General features: G+C 39.1%; 1 protein-coding gene across 1 annotated transcript; it reads left to right on the top strand.

The window, feature by feature from the left end:
* The first annotated feature begins 1,899 nt into the window (after positions 1–1,899).
* LOC133979392 (adhesion G-protein coupled receptor G5-like) lies at positions 1,900–13,889 on the top strand. The gene is made up of 16 exons (XM_062417908.1): positions 1,900–1,963; positions 5,227–5,486; positions 5,715–5,901; positions 6,160–6,176; positions 6,487–6,543; positions 7,726–7,848; positions 8,062–8,178; positions 9,147–9,189; positions 9,321–9,427; positions 9,582–9,698; positions 9,819–10,077; positions 10,161–10,260; positions 10,477–10,766; positions 11,790–11,819; positions 13,455–13,522; positions 13,821–13,889. The coding sequence occupies exons 1-16, from the start codon at positions 1,900–1,902 to the stop codon at positions 13,887–13,889; spliced, it is 1,908 nt and encodes a 635-aa protein (XP_062273892.1).
* Positions 13,890–19,648: the final 5,759 nt, after the last annotated feature.

Here is a 19,648-nt window from a genome sequence, read left to right as displayed (position 1 = left end):
TATCCGGGATCTAACGGTGCAGCAGAGATATATATAACATTATAACATTAATTTATTGTTAATAGCGGAGCACTCTGCCTCCCCCTCATTTTCTTATTGTCATAGAGACAGGAGACTGTAAGATGCTTTCAAATTCATTCATTAATGCAGTTCACTTTTTGCTGCAGACCATTTATCTTATCTACCGGTTATGTTTCAAATATTCATCAGCAGGTCATTGAACAGTGGAGATAATAAAACAGTTGCATTACTGAAATCCTGTGTAGGCCAACTTTTTTTCACACAAAGAATTGATCAAGAATTGATAAAGAATCAGACTGATAAGCAGAATCAATAATGGCATTGGTATCAGTATAATCTTATCAATTCCCATCCCTAATTCTAACTTATTTGTACAAGATGCACGTGCACAGCAGGGTTATTATAGTTTTGAAATTTTCAAGTTTTTATTTTTATTTCAGTTTAGTTTTAGTTAGTTGAACAAGTGATTAAGTAGTTTTAGTTTAGTTTTTATTTAGTTGTAGTCTTAGTTTTAGTTTTTCAGGTATCAGGAGGAAAGCCTTGATTAGTAGAAGCTTAAAAGGATGAAATAATGCACTGAGGTCAAATTTGCTGTGTTTGTGGTCTCCTGCTTTTCTGTGACAACTTCAAAGGTGGGCTTTCATATTAGTGGGATTTTTCCCTTTTAGCTGTACCCCACAAATGTTTCCATCACTCTTCTTCACAACACTTTTACTTGTATCTACTACTGGTTCGTAGTCAAAGTTTTTTCCATATTAGGCTGTGACATTTTCTGCCTGGAACTACTTCTTCTTCTTTCGAGAAAATCATAAATTTCACGTTAACAGAATCAACATTAAAGCGAGAGTAGGTCCAGGACCAGAATCTATCATCCGGTCGCTACAGGTCCAGATTACCTGTGAGACAAGAAAGCACAGACAACTCCGGGGAAGAAGTTTAGGTTATTTAATGTATTAGTGCTGCATGAATGTTAATGGTTATAGGTGGATGGATAGAGAGAGAGAGAGAGAGACAGAGATTCTAGATATTCTAGATTTTACAGGAGGCCAATGCAGTGAAGCTAAAATAGGAATAATGTGATCTCTCTTTCTAGTTTTTGTCAGAAAGCGTCCAGCTGCATTCTGGACCAGTTGGAGAGTCTTTAGAAATGTGTTAGGGCAGTCTGATAATAATGAATTACAATAATCCAGCCTAGAAGTAACAAATGCGTGGACTAGTTTTTCAGCATCATTTTGAGACAGGATATGTCTGATTTTTGCAATATTACGCAGATGAAAAAAGGCAGTCCTTGAAATTTGTTTTATGTGGGAATTAAAGGACAAATCCTGATAAAATATAACTCCTAGGTTCCTTACAGTGGTGCTGGAGGCCAGAGTAATGCCATCTAGAGTAGTTATATTACTAGATATTGTGTTTCTAAGGTGTTTAGGGCCAAGCACAATAACTTCTCTTGTTGACCTCTTGTCAACAAGAGCAGTGTTATTTCAAGAAGTCAAACTGAACAGAAAACAGTAAAAATGGAGGGTGAAAGCGAAACTAAAACCAAGCTGATTTTATCTGTAATTTAGTTTATTTTTAGTTAGTTTTGCATTGTTCATTCTAGTTTTTATTGAGTTTTCTTTTTTTTCAGTTAACTGATTTTTTTTTTACTGCTAGTTTTAGTTTAAGTCTTAGTTTTAGTTAACTATAACAACCCTGTTGCACAGCTCACTTTTTCATTTCATCCTCCACTTCATCAGCAGCAGGGTTTAGTGGTGTTGCTGATGGTTTCTCACATGGTTACTGACATCCTCCTTCCTATGCAGAAATGAATTGTAGATGTGTTCCTCTTTTAAAGTTCATTTCATTCAATGTGTTCACTTCTTGCAGTCATCACCAATGGAGCTCCCACTAATCAACACCCTGAGGGCTGCCTTCATCCTCATCATCCTCATCTCCACAGGTAAGATCACACTGGGAAAATAAACACTTTATCATCTTTAGCAGCTGTTTGATCATGGTATTCAGAACTAAAATTGGTGCATACTACTGTATGTGGTACTTTGATATCATTGGTAGAGATTTAAAACGTTGGTCTTTTGGTTGGACCACATTTGAGCATTTCACAGTGAAATGTGGAAACTTTCAATTTTTCTGACATTATTCAGATGAGAAAAGAAGCAGCATACTATATAAAAAAAAAATGCTTAGCTGCTGCCCTATTATATTTAACCATATTAATCATAGTAATTTTAGCCTAATGGGCATTTGACAACTCAACTCTTGAAACAAGGATTTTTTTCTCAGTGCACGAGAAAAATACAGTTTGATATCGCTGCAGTTTGACTAGTAAAAAGAGATTTCTGAGGGTCAGGATCAGGAAGTGGTTCATATGATTTTGAACATTCCAGGTTGTATATCTCCCATTATAAATATGTTAAAAAGTCGTATCATTTAATTTTGTTGTCTGTAATGAATTTAATTAAAGGTTGTGAATAGTCACTGAAATGATATAATGGGTCCTTGAAAAGTCATAGAAAAGTTGTGAAATTCAATTTAAAACATAAATTGAAACCCCTTTGCTCTGTGACCTCAGTGTCCCTCACAATGTGAGACACACCAACACATATAAATGCACAAAAATGTGAGTCACAGGTAGAATTGTTGTGGGTTTTGCTTTTGTGGGACTAGTGTTGCGCTGCAGTGCTGAGGATGTCTGTCACCTTTCAGCCTCTCTAAAATCATCCAAATATTTAAGTTTTACTTAAATTCACTCATTCATTCATCCAGCTGACATGATGACACTGAAAAAAGACATAATGTTAATCCTGATTATGTAATAAAGATGAATCAGTGTTTCTTATCAGCGTCTCTTATAAACCATCTAATAGACTCTTTACTGCAGACATTTTGACTTGTCAGCTGGCGTGGATCTACCATACAGACAATCTGGGCCCTTGATCAGGAAGGCAGGAAGGGGCCCTCTATGATGGGAGAAAAATGTATTTATTTTTAGTCAGGCTCCACAGAAATAGACACACTCTATTGATGTTGATAATTATTGTCGCTTTCATGTGAAGAAAATCAAGTCTCATGATTGACTGTTTCATTTCTCAGTTTGACGGCTTGGCAAGTGATGATTGCCCAGCCGCATCAAGAGTAATGATGCAGTGTGGTTAGTTTGTATCAACTGGTGTGTGGGAAGAATGACGACTTGTCAGTAAAATGGACGGAAACCAAAAGCCAAAAGGAAGAAAAAAAAGGAAGAGAAAAAAGCAGCTGCAATAAAAAAATTTAAAAAACAAAAGTTCTGTGAATAAAGTCGGATTTACAGTGAGGAGGCTTTCTGTGCTCTCGTTGATGGCTTGAGTTTGAGCTTGTGAAGGAGCTGGACTTTGAGAATGTGATATCTGGGGTTACCAATCCAGTCTCGCTTGTTAGTAGCATTAGTGATGGCTGTGTTGCATGTACACAAGCCTGTCCCATCACAGAGGTCGTAATAACCTCTTTTTTTAACAATGAATGAAAAATCTTAAGGCCATCCATCATGTTGACAGATTACACTGTCCAGTTGGTGGCGAGTGCACATATTAAATAGCTATTAGGGTCTAGTCATGTCTTTAGTCTCATGTGCATGACCTCGTTGTTTAGGTGACTTTAGCCATCACTTCACACTATTGCAAAATATGTGTCCCAAGTCTTTTTTTTAAAGGCCAGATAATTGTGACAGTGTTGATAAAGAAGGTGAAAAAAGAGGAACTGATGAAGAGGAGGATGCAAACAACAACTTAGAGTGCATCTCACTCTCTGGGTGCTGACAGCTCGTTGAACAGTTTGAGACTGAATGCTAAGGAGCAAGTCTGTGATCACTACGGGTCACAGAGGGGCTCAGCTGCACTACTAGTGCAGAAGGAATTTCTCGAACACTTACACGATCTGGAACTTCCACATTCAGAGTGTTTTGCTGACTTCTGATCACTTCCCTAGTCGCAGTGCAATGGCCGCAGTGTTTTTAGTGCCCTCTGCTGTCACTGCCTGGGAAAAAAATATCATTCATCTGCTTCGTGTGGTGTTGATGTGGAAAGTGACCACACAGCTGTCTCTCTGTTCATCTTTTCTCTCCATAATACATACATAATCTATAAGCTTGTTCTATGCATGCTAAAATGAAAATGTCTGCTGTGAAAAGGGTCAGTTTAGAGCAATTATTAAATGTTCCATTGGACTGTGTGGTTGTGTATAATTGTGGCTTGACAGCGCACATCTTCCCTCTAAACCGACTCTTCTCATTGCAGACATTTTGACTTGTCAGTAGCATTAGTGATGGCTGCATTGCATATAGGCTAGATGAGCCTGTCCCAGCGCTGTGGTTTGGTGCATGCTCAAGTCAAAATGTCTGCAGTGAGAAAGGTCAGTGCACTGTCAAACCACAACTACACACAGCAGGTATTGCACTTGTTTCAGAATAACCACAGAATCTTAGGTGATTTTGTGCACATCAAACATATTTATTATGGTTTATTACCCTGTTTCTGTTTATAATGCAAATCCACAGTGTGTTAAATACTGACACAATGAAAACAGTTCACACAGTCTCATGGAACATTTAATTCTATATAAGAGTCATCAGCTACTCTTAGCTACATGTGAAACTCTGTATTCACCAGAGAACGAGTTTCCTCTGAATTCTCTCCATGATTCCCAAACCATCAGTGAGTCATGACAGGAAATGTCAAGCGTTTACAGTAAATGGGATGAAAGTAGTGAATGTGCCTCTAACATGCCCACCTGTAATACATGATAATGTAATCGTTCTGTTCCAGACAAGCCTTGCCACAAGGATACCAAGAGCTAGCTGGCACACCACTGTTCTCTGTTAAATTGTCTTTTTGTGTTGTGTTTTTAAAATATTATCTAAAACTTTTGATTATATGTGTTTATAAAGTAGATAGAACTAGTCTGTTACTTGACATGAATCATAACGTGAGGGAGTTAAAAGAAACTAATATAATTAAAGGTCAAAATGTATGCAGTGACTAAATCAATTGATCAGGATAGCTTTACTTAGTTGTAACGAACATTTTTAGAGTGTGAGCTAATCTGTGTGTTTGCATGTAAAACTTCCAATGTGTCAATATTGTATTCGCATCTCATCTTATTAAGACTGAATATGTATTTTTAGTTGTTTTCAAACACAAAACATCTTTCTGTTTTTCCATCCACCAGTTTCAAGTCAAGTTGACTGGGACTTTTGTGGCACCTGGCGGCATGGCAGGGGCTCCCTGAAACTGAACATCAACCTGACCACAGGCTGTAATCACATGTTAATATCAGCCAATGAGAACTCTCTGTCCATTAGTGGACAGATCACGGCACAGTGTATGTGGTCTGAAGTGCTTCCCCTCGACCAGTATGGACTTCATTCAGGGGAGGAAAGTGACTTCTGTCTGTACTGGGAACCATTGCTGGACCAGATGAAACTGCAGGTAACAAAAGGCAGAAAGAGGCAAGATGAGGATTTGCTGTAGGGTATGTTTGCTTAAACCTCTAAACTGACAACCTACTTTTTTATTAGGACTAGCACTACCAAAAGAAAAGAAGCGTGAAAAGTGAAAACAGCATGTGTACTGCATGTGCTGTATATTCTACAGTAGCTTCATACCTTGTTGAAAAGCGTAATGCAGTTTATTGTTGTTTTCTTATTTCTTATCCAGATTGGTGGGATGAACCTCACTCTATGCTGGCCCACTGGTCTACCAGACTCCTGTTGCACTGGTCTGACTGATGGCCCAAAGTCACCTACAGCCCTCTACGGCATCGCCAATACAAAGATCAAAGAGGATCCTACTGCCAGTGAAACACTGACATTCTACAACTTCACGGGAGACCCCACCAGCTGCAGTAAGGAAGGATTGATGTTATCTATCTCATCTGTTAAAGGAATAAGTTTGAATGTTTTTAAGTAAAGTGAAGGATTTTCTGTGTTCATGTTGATTGTTAAAATTCCCCCTTTCATCCAGTCCAATGTATGCAAGGATTGATAGATCTGCTTCAACTTTAACTTCATTCAACCCAAAATTCAAAGATGATCCAAATGATTTAGTTTTCTGTGTCACATGTCAAAAATATGTTCTTCTTTCTTTCTTTTTCTCTTTGCAGAAACATTATGTCCTTCAGTGAGCCAGGCATCCACCCAAGACAACATGTAATTTCCTTTCTCTTTTATCTCAAATATGCCATCACATTTACTGTCCCTCACATGACTTTGTCTTAATTGCCGAGGCCTCTGTTTAGAAGTTGTGTGTAATCAAGTGAGTGAAAAAAATGAACTTTGGCTACAGACAGGATACAAAGCTTTATACTGTGGAGAGTTGCAGTTGAAAAATAACCTTGTTTGTTTTAAAACGACCATGTCAAACCACGATTTTTCACTTCAAATTATGATGGTGTGTGTGTGTGTGTGTGTTTGTGTCTAGGAACTGTGCTCCCAGCTCTGAGATGGAGATGAAGGAGGATTTCAAAGGCCAAATCATTACTTCTCCTGTAAGTTAAAAATTGACTCATCATCACATTCAGGATACGAGGACTTCAAGCTGTTTTAAAGATGGAATTTAAATTTAATTGTCACATTAAGTGACGAAAATACCAAAACCAACAGTAGACTAGACTTGCTGTAAAGACCAGTAAATAAGACGCACCTCTATCAATACTTGTCATCTTCCCTGAGCTGTAAGTTGTGGTCAGCCTCCAGCCCATTGGTTCCTACTGAAGATGTAAATCTTTAGAAACAGGTCATAAATGCATACTTTCATTTTTTAAATGACTAAACAATTTCCTAAAACAGCTGGGCACTGAAAACAAAGTAAACAGTGTATTTGTTGGAAACTATTTTTTTTGTTGAACTAGAGTGTGTGCAACTCTAGCTCAACTAAATAAACTACAGTGTGTGTCTTCATTGTAGTGCAGGAACATGTCACCCAGGGCAACAGTGTAGCTCACTGATCAGGCTTTTGATAAACAGTTATTAGGATCAATTCACTGTTGGTGTTTGTTTACAATAAGAAAATAAAGAATAAGTCTAGCCTTACCAATAACTGTGAAACCTCTTACAGTGGTTCCTTCTGGTTCCTTCTTACCACTGGTTCCTTCTTAGTTTAATCACATTTCCTCTAATATATAAAGCTAAAGTGAAATCAGTTGAACAAAATAATCTGAACTCAAATGGCCACTTAGTAGCTTTTTGTATGTTTCAGCTGCATTAAACTATCCTTAAAAAAAATAAGCAGTCCTACTGGTGCTATGAAGAGTCTTTCAGCAGGCCTCTGACACAGCAGTTGCTTCACTCTTTCTTGAAAAATATAAAATAATTCCTCAACAGAGAGTTTATGTTAAAAGAAGAACAATTTAAAATGTTGAGAATGCTTAATATATCCAGAAAATAACTCATTCAAATCCATGTATTGCACTAACCTATCTGATTAGGAGGTATTACAGTGCTCTCTATTATACAGCTCCACTCAGTAGGCTGCCACACATCTGTGACTGTGTGCTTAATTTTTTTCAATGAGGGCCTAACTTTATAGGATGCATTTGGTAAGCTTTCCTTCCAAATGACCTTAAAATAGTACCATTTGTCAAAGTACACAGTCTTAGGTAGCAATCTAATGATTAGTTTATAGATACCAAGTTCACTTTCCATATATTCTCTTCATTTCTGTATTCCAGATCATGAAAGGTGTCCCACCAGAGTCTGCCACCACTGTCTATCTGCCCCCCTCTCTAAAGCAAGCTGCAAAAAACCACAGCAAAGTAGTCTGCACCTTCTTCAAAAACAACTCCCTGTTCCAGGTAAGCCTCTGTTTGCTCCTTGTCAACACAGACACCTCTGTTCTTCTGTATGTGAATATGTAGACTGTGTTATATGACAGGGAGGTAAAGATGTGTGTGTGTGTGTGTGTGTGTGTGTGTGTGTGTGTGTGTGTGTGTGTGTGTGTGTGTGTGTGTGTGTGTGTGTGTGTGTGTGTGTGTGTGTGTGTGTGTGTGTGTGTGTGTGTGTTTCAGGATGGTCATGAGAAGGGCAGGATTCTCAATGATGTGGTGGGAATCACCGTGGAGAACGAGGTCATCAAAGATCTGCCTGAGAAGATCAGGATCACTTTCCACCATGATGTCATTCCTGTACGTTAGCTTGCTTTTGTGCCCTTTTGGTCCCTCCGTGTATAATATCCACTTTGTATCATTTAAATCTGTACTTTCAGATTTTAATTTATCAATGTCTGGTTTTAAAAAGTCTCCCATTCATAATTCAGCAAGTATTTAAAGCTGCATACAGTGAATGTTTACAGTATGAAAAGCCCTTTACTGTGAGTGGAGTTGTAACTGAAATTAAACACATGAATCTTCACTAGGGATATGAATGAAGGAATGGTTCCAGTTTAGAACCGGTTCCAAATTGTCCAATCCATCTGACTTGTATGTCTCCAAGCTTATCAATTCAAGGTGGAACTCATCTGTGCGGACAGTGCAGCCTCCAGACTGTTGACAGCACAGTCACTTAGCTAACACTAACATTAGCAGAGTGGTGCAGCTAACTCCAGCAGTAACAAACGAGACCAGCTGACCAACATTAAACAACTTAAACAATTCTGAGGTGAAGAAAATAATTCTGTGCTCAGTCTGTTTCACGTCAAAAACCCTGCACCTGCTCAGTGTGTTGGACAGTGAGGTCTGCCCCCCAAAGCTAACAGTGCATATAGATATAGAGAAATATCAAGTTAACATTAATAACATCAACAAAGAGAGCACACATAAACCACTCAAGGTTTTTTTATTCTTGCCTAATGTCTTTTTATAGTCTCAGGACAATCTGTGACTTCTTCTCTGCAGGGCAAACATTCAAATCATACCTGACCTATTGTTTTATTTGACTGTGGTTTGAGCTATGTGTAGCTCAAACCACTATGTGGGTGATGTGACATGCAGCAAGTAAAGAATGATTGCAGCTATTCACAGTGAAAGCTCTTTTAATCACTACTGAATCAAAGGATGCAGTGTATACTTCAAAGCACCTGACACTTTCTTATTGTGATTGAAAATGTGCAGCATCTTCATGTGAAGTAATAATGGCTTGCATCTCTTTATTTCAGAAAACACATTCAAGGAAATGTGTCTCATGGGACACCAGGAAAGGTCAGAACCTGAGCTTATTAATGAAAAACCATCAACGTTTCTCACATAACATCTATATGTTTCCCTCTTCACTCACTGTTTTCCCACAGATGATAATGAAGGATGTTTCAATCTGTAATTTTTTTGTGTAGATCCTATAAAGGTGCATTGGCTGGGTGATGGGTGTGAGACGCTGCAGAAAGGAGCCAACCACACTGAGTGCCTGTGTGACCATATGACTTACTTTGCTGTCCTGGTGGTGAGACCTGCAGCTGATACTTTGTCATACAAGAAACAAACAAACAAACAAAGATCCTGTGAAGAAACACAGAAAAAAAACATCTGAAAAGCATTAACAGTGTATTTAGATGAAGGCCATGTTGCTCAGATCATTGTTCTGTGTCCCATGACAGCAACTGGAGGATCGACCGGTGCGCCACCTGCTGGCACTGACCACCATTACATCTCTGGGTTGCACCGTGTCTGTGATCAGCTGTGTCACTGTCCTCATCTTCCTCTGCAGGAAGAGGTAACACAGCTTTTTCAGAGCTCATGTAGCATAACAGAAAGTAAAATAATCTTTAAGAATGATGACACAAATATTTACATTCCTCTTCATTAGTTTCCGCCTCTCTGCTGTCTCTCGCAATAAATCTATGGAGGAGTCCTTACCCATCCACCTGGGTTTAGCTGCTTCCCTCGCCTTCCTCAATCTGCTCTTCTTCTTTACTGGGATCCTGGCCAATGTGGGAGGGGAGGGTGTGTGCGTGTGGGTGGGGGCAGCCCTTCACTACGCCCTGCTCAGCTCCTTCTTCTGGATGGGTATTGAGGTTGTGGACATCTACTGGTTGATCTGCAAAGGTTTCAACCACGACCCAAAGATATATGTCTGTATCCTGGTCGGCTTTGGTGAGTGGGTTAAGTAACATTTCATAAAAATAAATAAAATCTTGATATTAATGTGTGTATAACCTTTGTAATATATTTTCCAGTTCTCCCAGCTGTTCCTGTTATCGTCCTGGCTGCAGTAGGTGACATTTACGGCCTGAGAGAGGTGGTGCCGAGCGATGACGTGTCCAATCCTTATCGCATGTAAGCAAGATCATTTTTACAAGGATACTGGAAATAACATACACAGTAATGTCTGGATAATGTACAAATACAAGCTAGTGCCATAAGTCACAGTCACACGCCTGTTTTGTTTTGACAGTAGAGGACTGGTTTGTAATGTCAGTGATTTGAAAATGATTCTGTGTCTCCGTTGGGGTTATTTGCTTTTCTTTCTCTAATGGTATTTTTGTGTTTCAGGTGCTGGATGAAAAACAACAGCAAGGCCTGGCTGGCGCACTATTTCACCACTATGACCATCCTGCCCATACTGGTGATCACGGGCATGGTGATGCTTTTCCTGTTCTACTGGAAGAGCACCACCAGGAATGAAAACACCATGACTAAATGGAGGCGGAACCGTGTGGCGTTTTTCAGTATCTGGGGCCTCAGCTGTGTCTTTGGGACAACTTGGGGTCTCACCTTCCTGGACATAAGACCTCTCTCTGAATACATTCTCTTCATCTCCTGCATCTTCAATTCATTCCAAGGTAATATATTTATCCAAAGGAAAGCATTATTGAAATAAACCATATAAAGCTGCATAGTTTTACAGTATTTTTACAACTCTAGCAGAAGGATTAACTATATATAGTCAGTTTTTGGACAGGGTTATTTTCATTGTTTTCCAAGAGACTGTTGACTGTATTTGGAGCCAGTGGTCCATTGTATCAGTGTGGGAATGAGACAATGGCCATGCTTAATCAAGGCCTTCTGGTACTGGTGCATATCAGAAGAAAAGCTGTTTCCTCTCACATGCAGCACACTTGTTGTTGATTCAGGTCCAAAAGCTCAACTTATTAACCTGTTTTTTGCTGCACATTGGTAGTTCAGAAATAGTTATTTTCTACATCAACTAGACCCACGTATGCATGGTCCTATATCTACAGTATGCATGCACCTATATCTACAGTATGCATAGCCTTATATCTACAGTATGTATATCCCTACATCTACTGTATGCATGGACCTTATATATACAGTATGTATAGCCCTACATCTACTGTATGCATGGCCCTGTATTCACACACATTGTTCCATGATACATAATTTTAGTATTAGCTTTTAGAGTTAGCTTCGTGCAAACATTACACTCAAAACTTTTAATTTAATTTTTCAATATATACATTACTCTCTCTTATTGGTAACTTATACCTTAAAACTTAAATTAAATTATATCTCTGAAAAGATGTGGGAAATAAATCTCTAAATTCTATCAAAATGAGTCCTATTGAAAAACTACATTACTAAACGTGTCTAAATTGATAAATGTAATACAGGACAGAGAGGATATTAGACATCCACAAGAAAGCATTCACAATCGACTGCATCAAAAACACCCTCCAAACACTGTGCATGCTGTAGTGAGTGTAAGCATTTCCTTTATTGATTGAGCTAAACTAAAATCAGTGTAACTGACAGGTTCATAGTCACGATGCTGTAGATTGATTCTGAAAAGCTGAACTAGGAAGAGAAAATGAATGAATCTTGGTTCTCATCTGCCCCCCCCCCAGGCTTCTTCCTCATGCTGTGGTCTACATGCTGTACAGAAGAAGAAACAGTCTGATGATTCTAGCCATGGCAACAGCAACACCAGACTCACCAGACAATAATTGCTACAGGCCCAAGAGAAGAGCTAGATGAACTAAAGAGGTGTGGCGCATGTCACACAGGTGGAATCAAAGCCATCAATCAATCAATCAATCAATCTTTATTTGTATAGCGCCAAATCACAACAAAGTTATCTCAAGGCACTTTACACATAGAGCAGGTTCTAAACCGTACTCTTCAGGTTTAATTTTAAAGAGACCCAACATTCCCACATGAGCAAGCACTTAGCGATAGTGGCAAGAAAAAACTCCCTTTTAACAGGAAGAAACCTCAGGCAGAACCAGGCTCAAAGTGAGCGGCCATCTGCCTTGACCGGTTGGGGTAGAGAGGAGGAGAGAGGAAGAATAGGAGAGAGAGAGAAGCACATTGAAAATTAACATTGAAGCTAGAAGGTCCGGGACTGGAATCTGTCATCCGACGGTCTACAGGCCCAGATTACCTGTGAGACAAGAGAAGCACAGACAACTCCGGGGAAGTTTAGGTTATTTAATGCATTAATAGTACATGAATGTTAATGGATATAGATGGATGGATAGAGAGAGAGAAGAGAGGGAGGGAGAGGAAGAGGGGAATGAGAGAGAGGAGAGAGAGAGAGAGAGAGAAGAGAGGGAGGAGAGGAGAGAGAGAGAGAGAGGAGAGAGACAGAGGAGAGAGAGAGAGAGAGGAGAGGAAGAGGAGGAGGAGGAGGGGAGGAGAGGAGAGAGGGAGAGGAGGAGAGAGAGACGAGAGAGGGAGAGAGAGAGAGAGAGAGAGAGAGAGAGAGAGAGAGAGACAGAGAGAGAGAGAGAGAGAGAGGAGGAGAGAGGGAGAGAGAGAGAGAGAGAGAGAGAGAGAGAGAGAGAGAGAGAGAGAGAGAGAGAGAGAGAGAGAGAGAGAGAGAGAGAGAGAGAGAGAGAGAGAGAGAGAGGAGGAGAGAGGAGCTCAGTGCATCATGGGAGTGGGAGTCCCCCGGCAGTCTAAGCCTATAGCAGCATAAACTAGGAGCTGGTCCAGGACAAGCCTGGCCGGCCCCAACTATAAGCTTTATCAAAAAGGAAAGTTTAAAGCCTACTCTTAAATGTAGAGAGGGTGTCTGAAGCTTCAGCAGTTAAAGTTGATCATGTACCAGCATCAATATCAACCATAAATTAGTTACCTCTTAGTGCTGTTTGACAAGTGACTCGATTACTTTACTTGACAAGTGACTATCTTACTTGATGGGGAAGAAGCCATCACTCAGGACTCATTATAGAGGCCTGGAGCCTGTATATGTAAAATACCTAGACTGGCTCTAGTTATAGAAGGGAAAGAAATTAAGGGATTAGAGATTTTTAAAAATGTATGACAATTATTGTTTATATGTACTGTTTGTTAATTGCTGTCTTTTTTTAACCGTAGATAATCGTTTAAATTTTGTACTTTGTTTTAAAGCTAATTTTAAAGGACCAGTCTGTAAGATTTAGTGGCATCTAGTGTTATATTATATTCAATTTCATGGGAGAAATCAGACGTAATATTCATAAGTATGTTTTAATTAGTGTATAAACACCTGAAAATAAGAATTGTTGTGTTTTTGTTATGGGTCCCAGGGATGGAGGACCACAGTAACAAATATGCTACCTGTATTAAGCGGGTAAAGAGGAGCAATGAGGACAAGGTGCATCTTGTTTCCTTCCAGATTGCCTCTGAGTTTGATTTATTTAACAACATGTTAAAACAATACATATCTGTCTCTAGTATACAACCAACTGGATACTTTGCTTCAGTAAAATGTACAGACCACTGAAATGTATTAATTAGAAAGTGCTTGTGTTACATGGTTTAACCCTACATTTACCAGACAACAGGCTCAGATATTGCAAACAGTCAATGTTCAATTTGTAAACATCAATATCTAAATGTAACAAAGCTGTTCATTGTAAACACATTACCCATAACTCTTAACTTTCTGGAAGATGCACAGTGTACAGGAGCTCTCAGATACTTATTTCCACTCTCAACCTGTGCCACAGAGGTCGCGCTAGACACAAAATGGCGTCCGCAGGGGACATTTTTTGACTTAGTAACGACTTTTACCCGTAAACAACTCACTACACATTATCTTACACTCTGTGCAAGCACACACTATTAAAGCCTGGCAGGATAATGTAACATTTTAGGTTTATTCACAGTTTACTGACCTGTATATAAAGCAGGTAAAACAGGAGCAATAAGGACACAGTGCGTCTCATGTTCTTCCAGATTGCCTCTATGGAAACAGCAAAAGTTTGCGCTCTCACCCATCCCAGGAGTAAGTAGAGTGAACTCAAATCTTCCACTACCTTTCTAATGAAACATAAATGTGTACATTAACCCAAAATCAATATAATACTTACTATTGAATCCTACCACTGACATTTTTGCTACCTTAGAGTGTTTACTGTAGCCCAGAATGGACGTGTGTTTCTAATGGCGCTTTTCCATCATACAGTTCTAGCACTACTTCAAGCTCGACTCAACTCGACTCTACTCTTTTTTTGCTTCTCCATCAGGGATAGAACCTGGTACCTGGTACCTTTTTAGTACTTGCTCTGCTGAGATTCCAAGCAAGCCGAGCCGATACTAAAATGTGACGTCAACAGACTGCCGGCCACTGATTGGTCAGAGAGTCATCACTGGAAGAGTCATTAGCCATCCGTCACAAGAATCAAACCCGGCATTTTTAAATACTGGCAACAGCGTTACAGCGATCCATTTCTCTTTATCTTGCTTTATTTGTGACAAAAAGCCACAAACCCAGCAGCAAGTACACCACTGCCTCGATGTCCTCCATTGTTTGTGTTTGTGTCGCGTACAAAACGAAGTCACGGCAGTTTCTTGCAGCCGTGCTATGACTGTCCACGTTGAGGAGGTACTATGAAGTAATGGAAAAGGTCCTTCCTGGTACCAAACCGAGTCGAGTCGAGCTGAGTAGTGCTAGAACTGTATAGTGGAAAAGCGCCAATAGTCACTGTGGGTTCCCCAACACACTTGTAAGCAGATGGTGAGAGGAGGAGTGTTCAGGTTTCTTGCAATCTGAATCGTCACCACTAGATGTCACTAAATCCTACCCCTGATCCTTTAAGACTTTCAATCTTTGAAAATGCACTTAATATTAATAATAATAAATTCTGTTAATAAATAATGTTTTATAAAGGATGACTGTTGAGATTATTCCAGAGCTTCATTCAAAATAATACAGATAAAACCTAATAATGATCAGGTGTTTGTGCTCAAAATGGACCAAAATGCACTTAAATTGAACCACACCTTAAACTATATCAGTTTACCAGAATTTGGTCTGATTAAAGTATTCATTTCAAATTCCTGCCCACATGATTTCATGAATATAACATTTCTATCATCTCCAGCTGAACCTTCAACTGATATGTTTTCTTTTAGATACTGTGATGTTTGCACATTTTTGTTTTCTATTGTGAACAAATTATCCTGTATGTTTTATATGGATGTACATTGAGTGTTAGTAAAACAAATATTTATGTTTAGAAGGAACATGTGTGTGTCTAAATCTCTCTGTGTGTGTGTGTGTGTGTGTGTGTGTGTGTGTGTGTGTGTGTGTGTGTGTGCGTGTGCCTGCGTCAGTACAAAGTAAGCACATTCGAGGCTTGCTGTTTTCCTGTTCAGTCGTCTCTCCTTCTTATCTGCGCCTGTGTGTTTCCTCCCTCGAGGTTTGACATTTGTTGTTCTCCAACATTCTGCTTGTTTGCCACTGAAATTGTCAATGTCTGCGCTACAACTGTGCTCACTGTTTCTTTTCATCTCCCCACGATGACGTCATGATAATCAGTACTATCTTGGAAGAAGAAGCTGACTTAACGATCACAAAAAAACTCAAAAGCAGCCTGTTTTTACTCTCTTACAAGCCTTTTATCTCCACTGCCAGCCAAAGCAGACTAGTGAGGTCACAGTGTGATAAAAGATGGCTCTGAACCAGGAGAGTACTGCTAAACATAAAGACATCAACTCCACCAATGTGACCTGAAAAGCAACTTTATAAAGCATAACAATTACTGTTAGTCTATGATTGGTGTTAATACTCTAGGTTCTGACTGCAGGTGGCACTCCTCTCTGAGTGTCTGGTCATAGTGACTCTCTAACATGATCATTGTAGTATTTGTTTTATCAGTTTGCATCCTTGCTTTAAAACTGAAACTAAAATAAAAAGATCAACAGACAACAATTTAACCCTTCATATAACTGTAATAAGGTAATACTAATGTGTTTTCCTCCTCTCCAGAATTTCTGCGCCCATTGTGCACTATGAATGGGTTCTGTACTAAGAGCACACATACCAGTACATTAAGTTTCCTTCTTTTGCATTTTCTGTTGCATCATCCCTGATACTTCACTAACATGATAATGGCACATGCTGCTCAAAGGGCTTCACCTCTGTCCCAAGCTCCTAACAGGACTGCTCTAATTACACATCTGTCATTCACACACTGGCAGCACTGATCTTAATGGCCATCTCACAGCACTGTTTATGTTCATGTAATATAAGAGAAAGGGATAAGGTAGCCAGTAACAATATGTGTTTTCAGGATTGTAACTGTTTTTCTATATAAATTTAGCCCATTTTATACATTCCTCAATTAAGCTGTTTGAAATCTAATACACAAGTACAATATGTTCCAGGGGTGCAGCACCATAAAGAAATCGTTAAGACAGACTGAATGACAAACAAGATGAGTTTTTTAGTAAGTGAAAAAAATGCATTGATCTGAAAATAGTGTGCGTGTGTGTGTGTGTGTGTGTGCGTGCGCGCGCGCGCGCGCGCGTACAGTGTAGAAGTCAGTGCAGCAGCGTCACATGACGTCTCCTCGGATGTAGCAGCAGACAGTTGTGTTTACCAGTGGACACCGTACTGGCTGGCTGACTGTCAAAAAAAGCTCTTGGCAGGAGGAAAACCATCTCAGGTAATACTGAAAACCCTTTGAAACTGTTGCAGCTAATTCAGAAACGGTTAGTAACACAGAAAGCGTAATATGGAGGACAGAGCCCCCTGTGAGACAAAAAGGAAATCCCGTTTTTATTTGTTTTAAGGGGAGCTGCGGCAAGCTAACCGACGATAGCCGAGATAACACCGGAGGTGAGCGGCTTCACGTTCAAAATGAAAGCCGGAATGAGCTTTTTATCATTTATTTTTACTTTGTGTATTTTGTCACACACGTTAACAGTGAGGTGAACGTATACATTTTTTTCTCCAGGATTTAAAGCTGTGGTAATGTTAGCAACACGCAGGACAAAGCATCAGCTAACCTGCAGTGATAGATGCTAATTAGAGATGCTAGCTCTGTTATTATTATGAGTTCATAATATTAATATGTCCGCTTTATGTTTATTGATAGCTTTGTATTAACAGCAAATGAAGCTACGTTATTATTCATATTTTTACCATATTTTCAGGTTTTGCTACTTAAACCAGCGGGGCTCAGCCTCGTTGTCAGTATAACTTTAGTCCATATGTGATATAAAGTTATGTGGTTTTGTTTTATAAATGAATTGAAAGGTATATATTCAATAAAAAACGAAACATTTACACTAAAACTGCAAGATATATGATCGTGTCTCTATTTTGAAAGTGTTAAGCGGAAGTCAGGTGTTGTCATTCAGTGTAACTTGACACTTGTTCTCCCAGTAAGCAGACGCCGGTCCGCCTTTGTTAAAGATGTGTTTCTCATCATCCTGTTAGTTATATTGTGACAAACGCTGGTCTCTTAATATAGATTTCACCTCATATCAGGAAATAGACTGATCCCTACTGGCCCAGCCTTCAGACTGAAACCAGCTCATCCTGGCTGGTTTAGGTTATCAATTACTGCTGGTAGCAGCAGAGATAACACATCACTACCCCCCTTAAGTATGGCACATACTCTTAAGTTTATGATATTTTCAAGGAAGGGACTTCATATCCATGGATGCCTATTCACATATTATTGATGGCCATTAGAATATAATGTGTTTTTTGTTATGCACTGTAAACAGTTCAGGCTTGTAGAAGCTGACACAATGACACATTTCTCATTTCAAATTTCTGTTGCTTGTTAGGATTAATGCAACTTTTTTTTTAAAAAGTGTCACTGTGATTAATGTAGAATAGTTGTCATTATTTGGAGCTGTGTGTCATGTTTACCTGGCTGTGGCTCCTCCTCTCACTGTCTCTGGTTACCTGCTGAGTGTGTAAACAGCCTCTAACATGGCACGCAACCGCAGGTGATAAAGATCTCACTTTCTCTCCGAGAGTATGAGAATGATAAAGCTACAAAGTGATCTATGACATATGGACTACAGCTAAACATCATTCTCTATTATCCTGCCAATTATTTGCTCTATTGATCAACTCATTTTTTGGTCCAAATTCAAAAAGATATTCCTTAACTAAGTGTTATATTTTGAGCAAACAATGCTGAGAAACATCACTGCTGAGAAACTGAAACAAAGTCATTTCCTGTCAGTCACATCATAAATTAACTGTTTCAACTCCAATTTCCAGATACAGCTTAACACTAGACCCACAGTCTTCTTCACAGGTTAACAAAAAGTAGAACAGGGGCTGAGTTTCACACGTTCACACACACACACGCATATAAACCCAATCATCTAAACACCAAGCATATAATACAAGAATGAAGCTGAGGTTGTGTGTACACCTCAGCTTCAGGTTGTGGTTGAGTAATGAGATACATGTGATCAGCAGTGCTTTTGTTTGACTCATTGATTGCTCTGTTTATCAGCAGGTAAACAGCTGGTGCAGCCGGTGAGTCTGCACGTGTGGAACAAATGCCTAATGATCGAGCCTGAAGCGTGCGCCTCACATGCACACAGACAACGAGAGAAGCACCAGCCCCCCCTTCGCTGTGATTTATAGGTGTCTTATTTAACTGTAATATTGTACATTCCACACCTACAGTACAATATATACACACACACAGCGCTGCACTGCTAACCTGCTCCTAACCTCAACTAGGTGTCACCTCATCTCTCCACCAGTTATTATAGTTTTTACATTTTCATTAGTTTTTATTTTTATTTTAGTTTTTTGTTTAGTTTAGTTTTATTTCAGTTAAGGACATTATTCACTGCTAGTTTTAGTTTTAATCTTAGTTTTCATTAACTATAATAACCCTGGTCTCAGCTGATTGAGAGCATCTTCAGACCTATAATGTTTTAGTTATACTCTAAAACTAATATGAGATTATAAAGGAACTGATAACATTATAATAACCGCTGTAACAAATGCACCTTTAAATCTGGCTCCTCACTTATGATTCAACTCTAATAATTGAAATGAAAAGAAACTTTAAAGGTATTTTCACGTGTTTTTAGGCTTTCTTGGAAGAGGTGGAGGAGGGGTGTTGTGGCAGAAATCTAATGATGGAAGTAGATCTTTAGTTTTAGATTCAGAAACTTTATTGTGTGTTGCGACAGAAAATTGTCCAAAACAGGCTCAGCATTCAAAACTCAGACGTACAATACCTCCTTCTAAAAAAACTGAGTGTCATTTATTTCTTTTATATGTTGCTGAAAATAAAAGAGAAGCTGAAAAAGTAGAGCACGCAGAAACAAACAGCTTGAGTTGATGATGTCACTACATTTTCTGTCAGTTTACTCGTTTTATTACAGACATGTTTTATTTACATTTATGTTGCTGCATCCTTTAATAATGACATCATCAGCTCCAATATTCTGTTTATTGTCATTTGGCCTCTGCTGAATCACTTTAAACTACATTTGAACATTTGAA

The sequence above is a fragment of the Scomber scombrus genome, chromosome 1 (genome assembly GCF_963691925.1).
Source record: "Scomber scombrus chromosome 1, fScoSco1.1, whole genome shotgun sequence".
In the NCBI taxonomy this organism is placed as follows: Eukaryota; Metazoa; Chordata; class Actinopteri; order Scombriformes; family Scombridae; genus Scomber; species Scomber scombrus.
The sequence above is the reverse complement of the archived record's forward strand: the minus strand, read 5'-3'. Positions and strand labels throughout refer to the sequence as shown.

Bases quoted from the DNA above. Each gene is read 5' to 3' on its own strand.
- LOC133979392 (XM_062417908.1), top strand. From the start codon at position 1,900: ATGGAGCTCCCACTAATCAACACCCTGAGGGCTGCCTTCATCCTCATC. The intron at 5,487-5,714 runs GTAACAAAAGGC...TTTCTTATCCAG, and splicing joins TGGACCAGATGAAACTGCAG to ATTGGTGGGATGAACCTCAC. The intron at 10,261-10,476 runs GTAAGCAAGATC...TTTGTGTTTCAG, and splicing joins GTGTCCAATCCTTATCGCAT to GTGCTGGATGAAAAACAACA.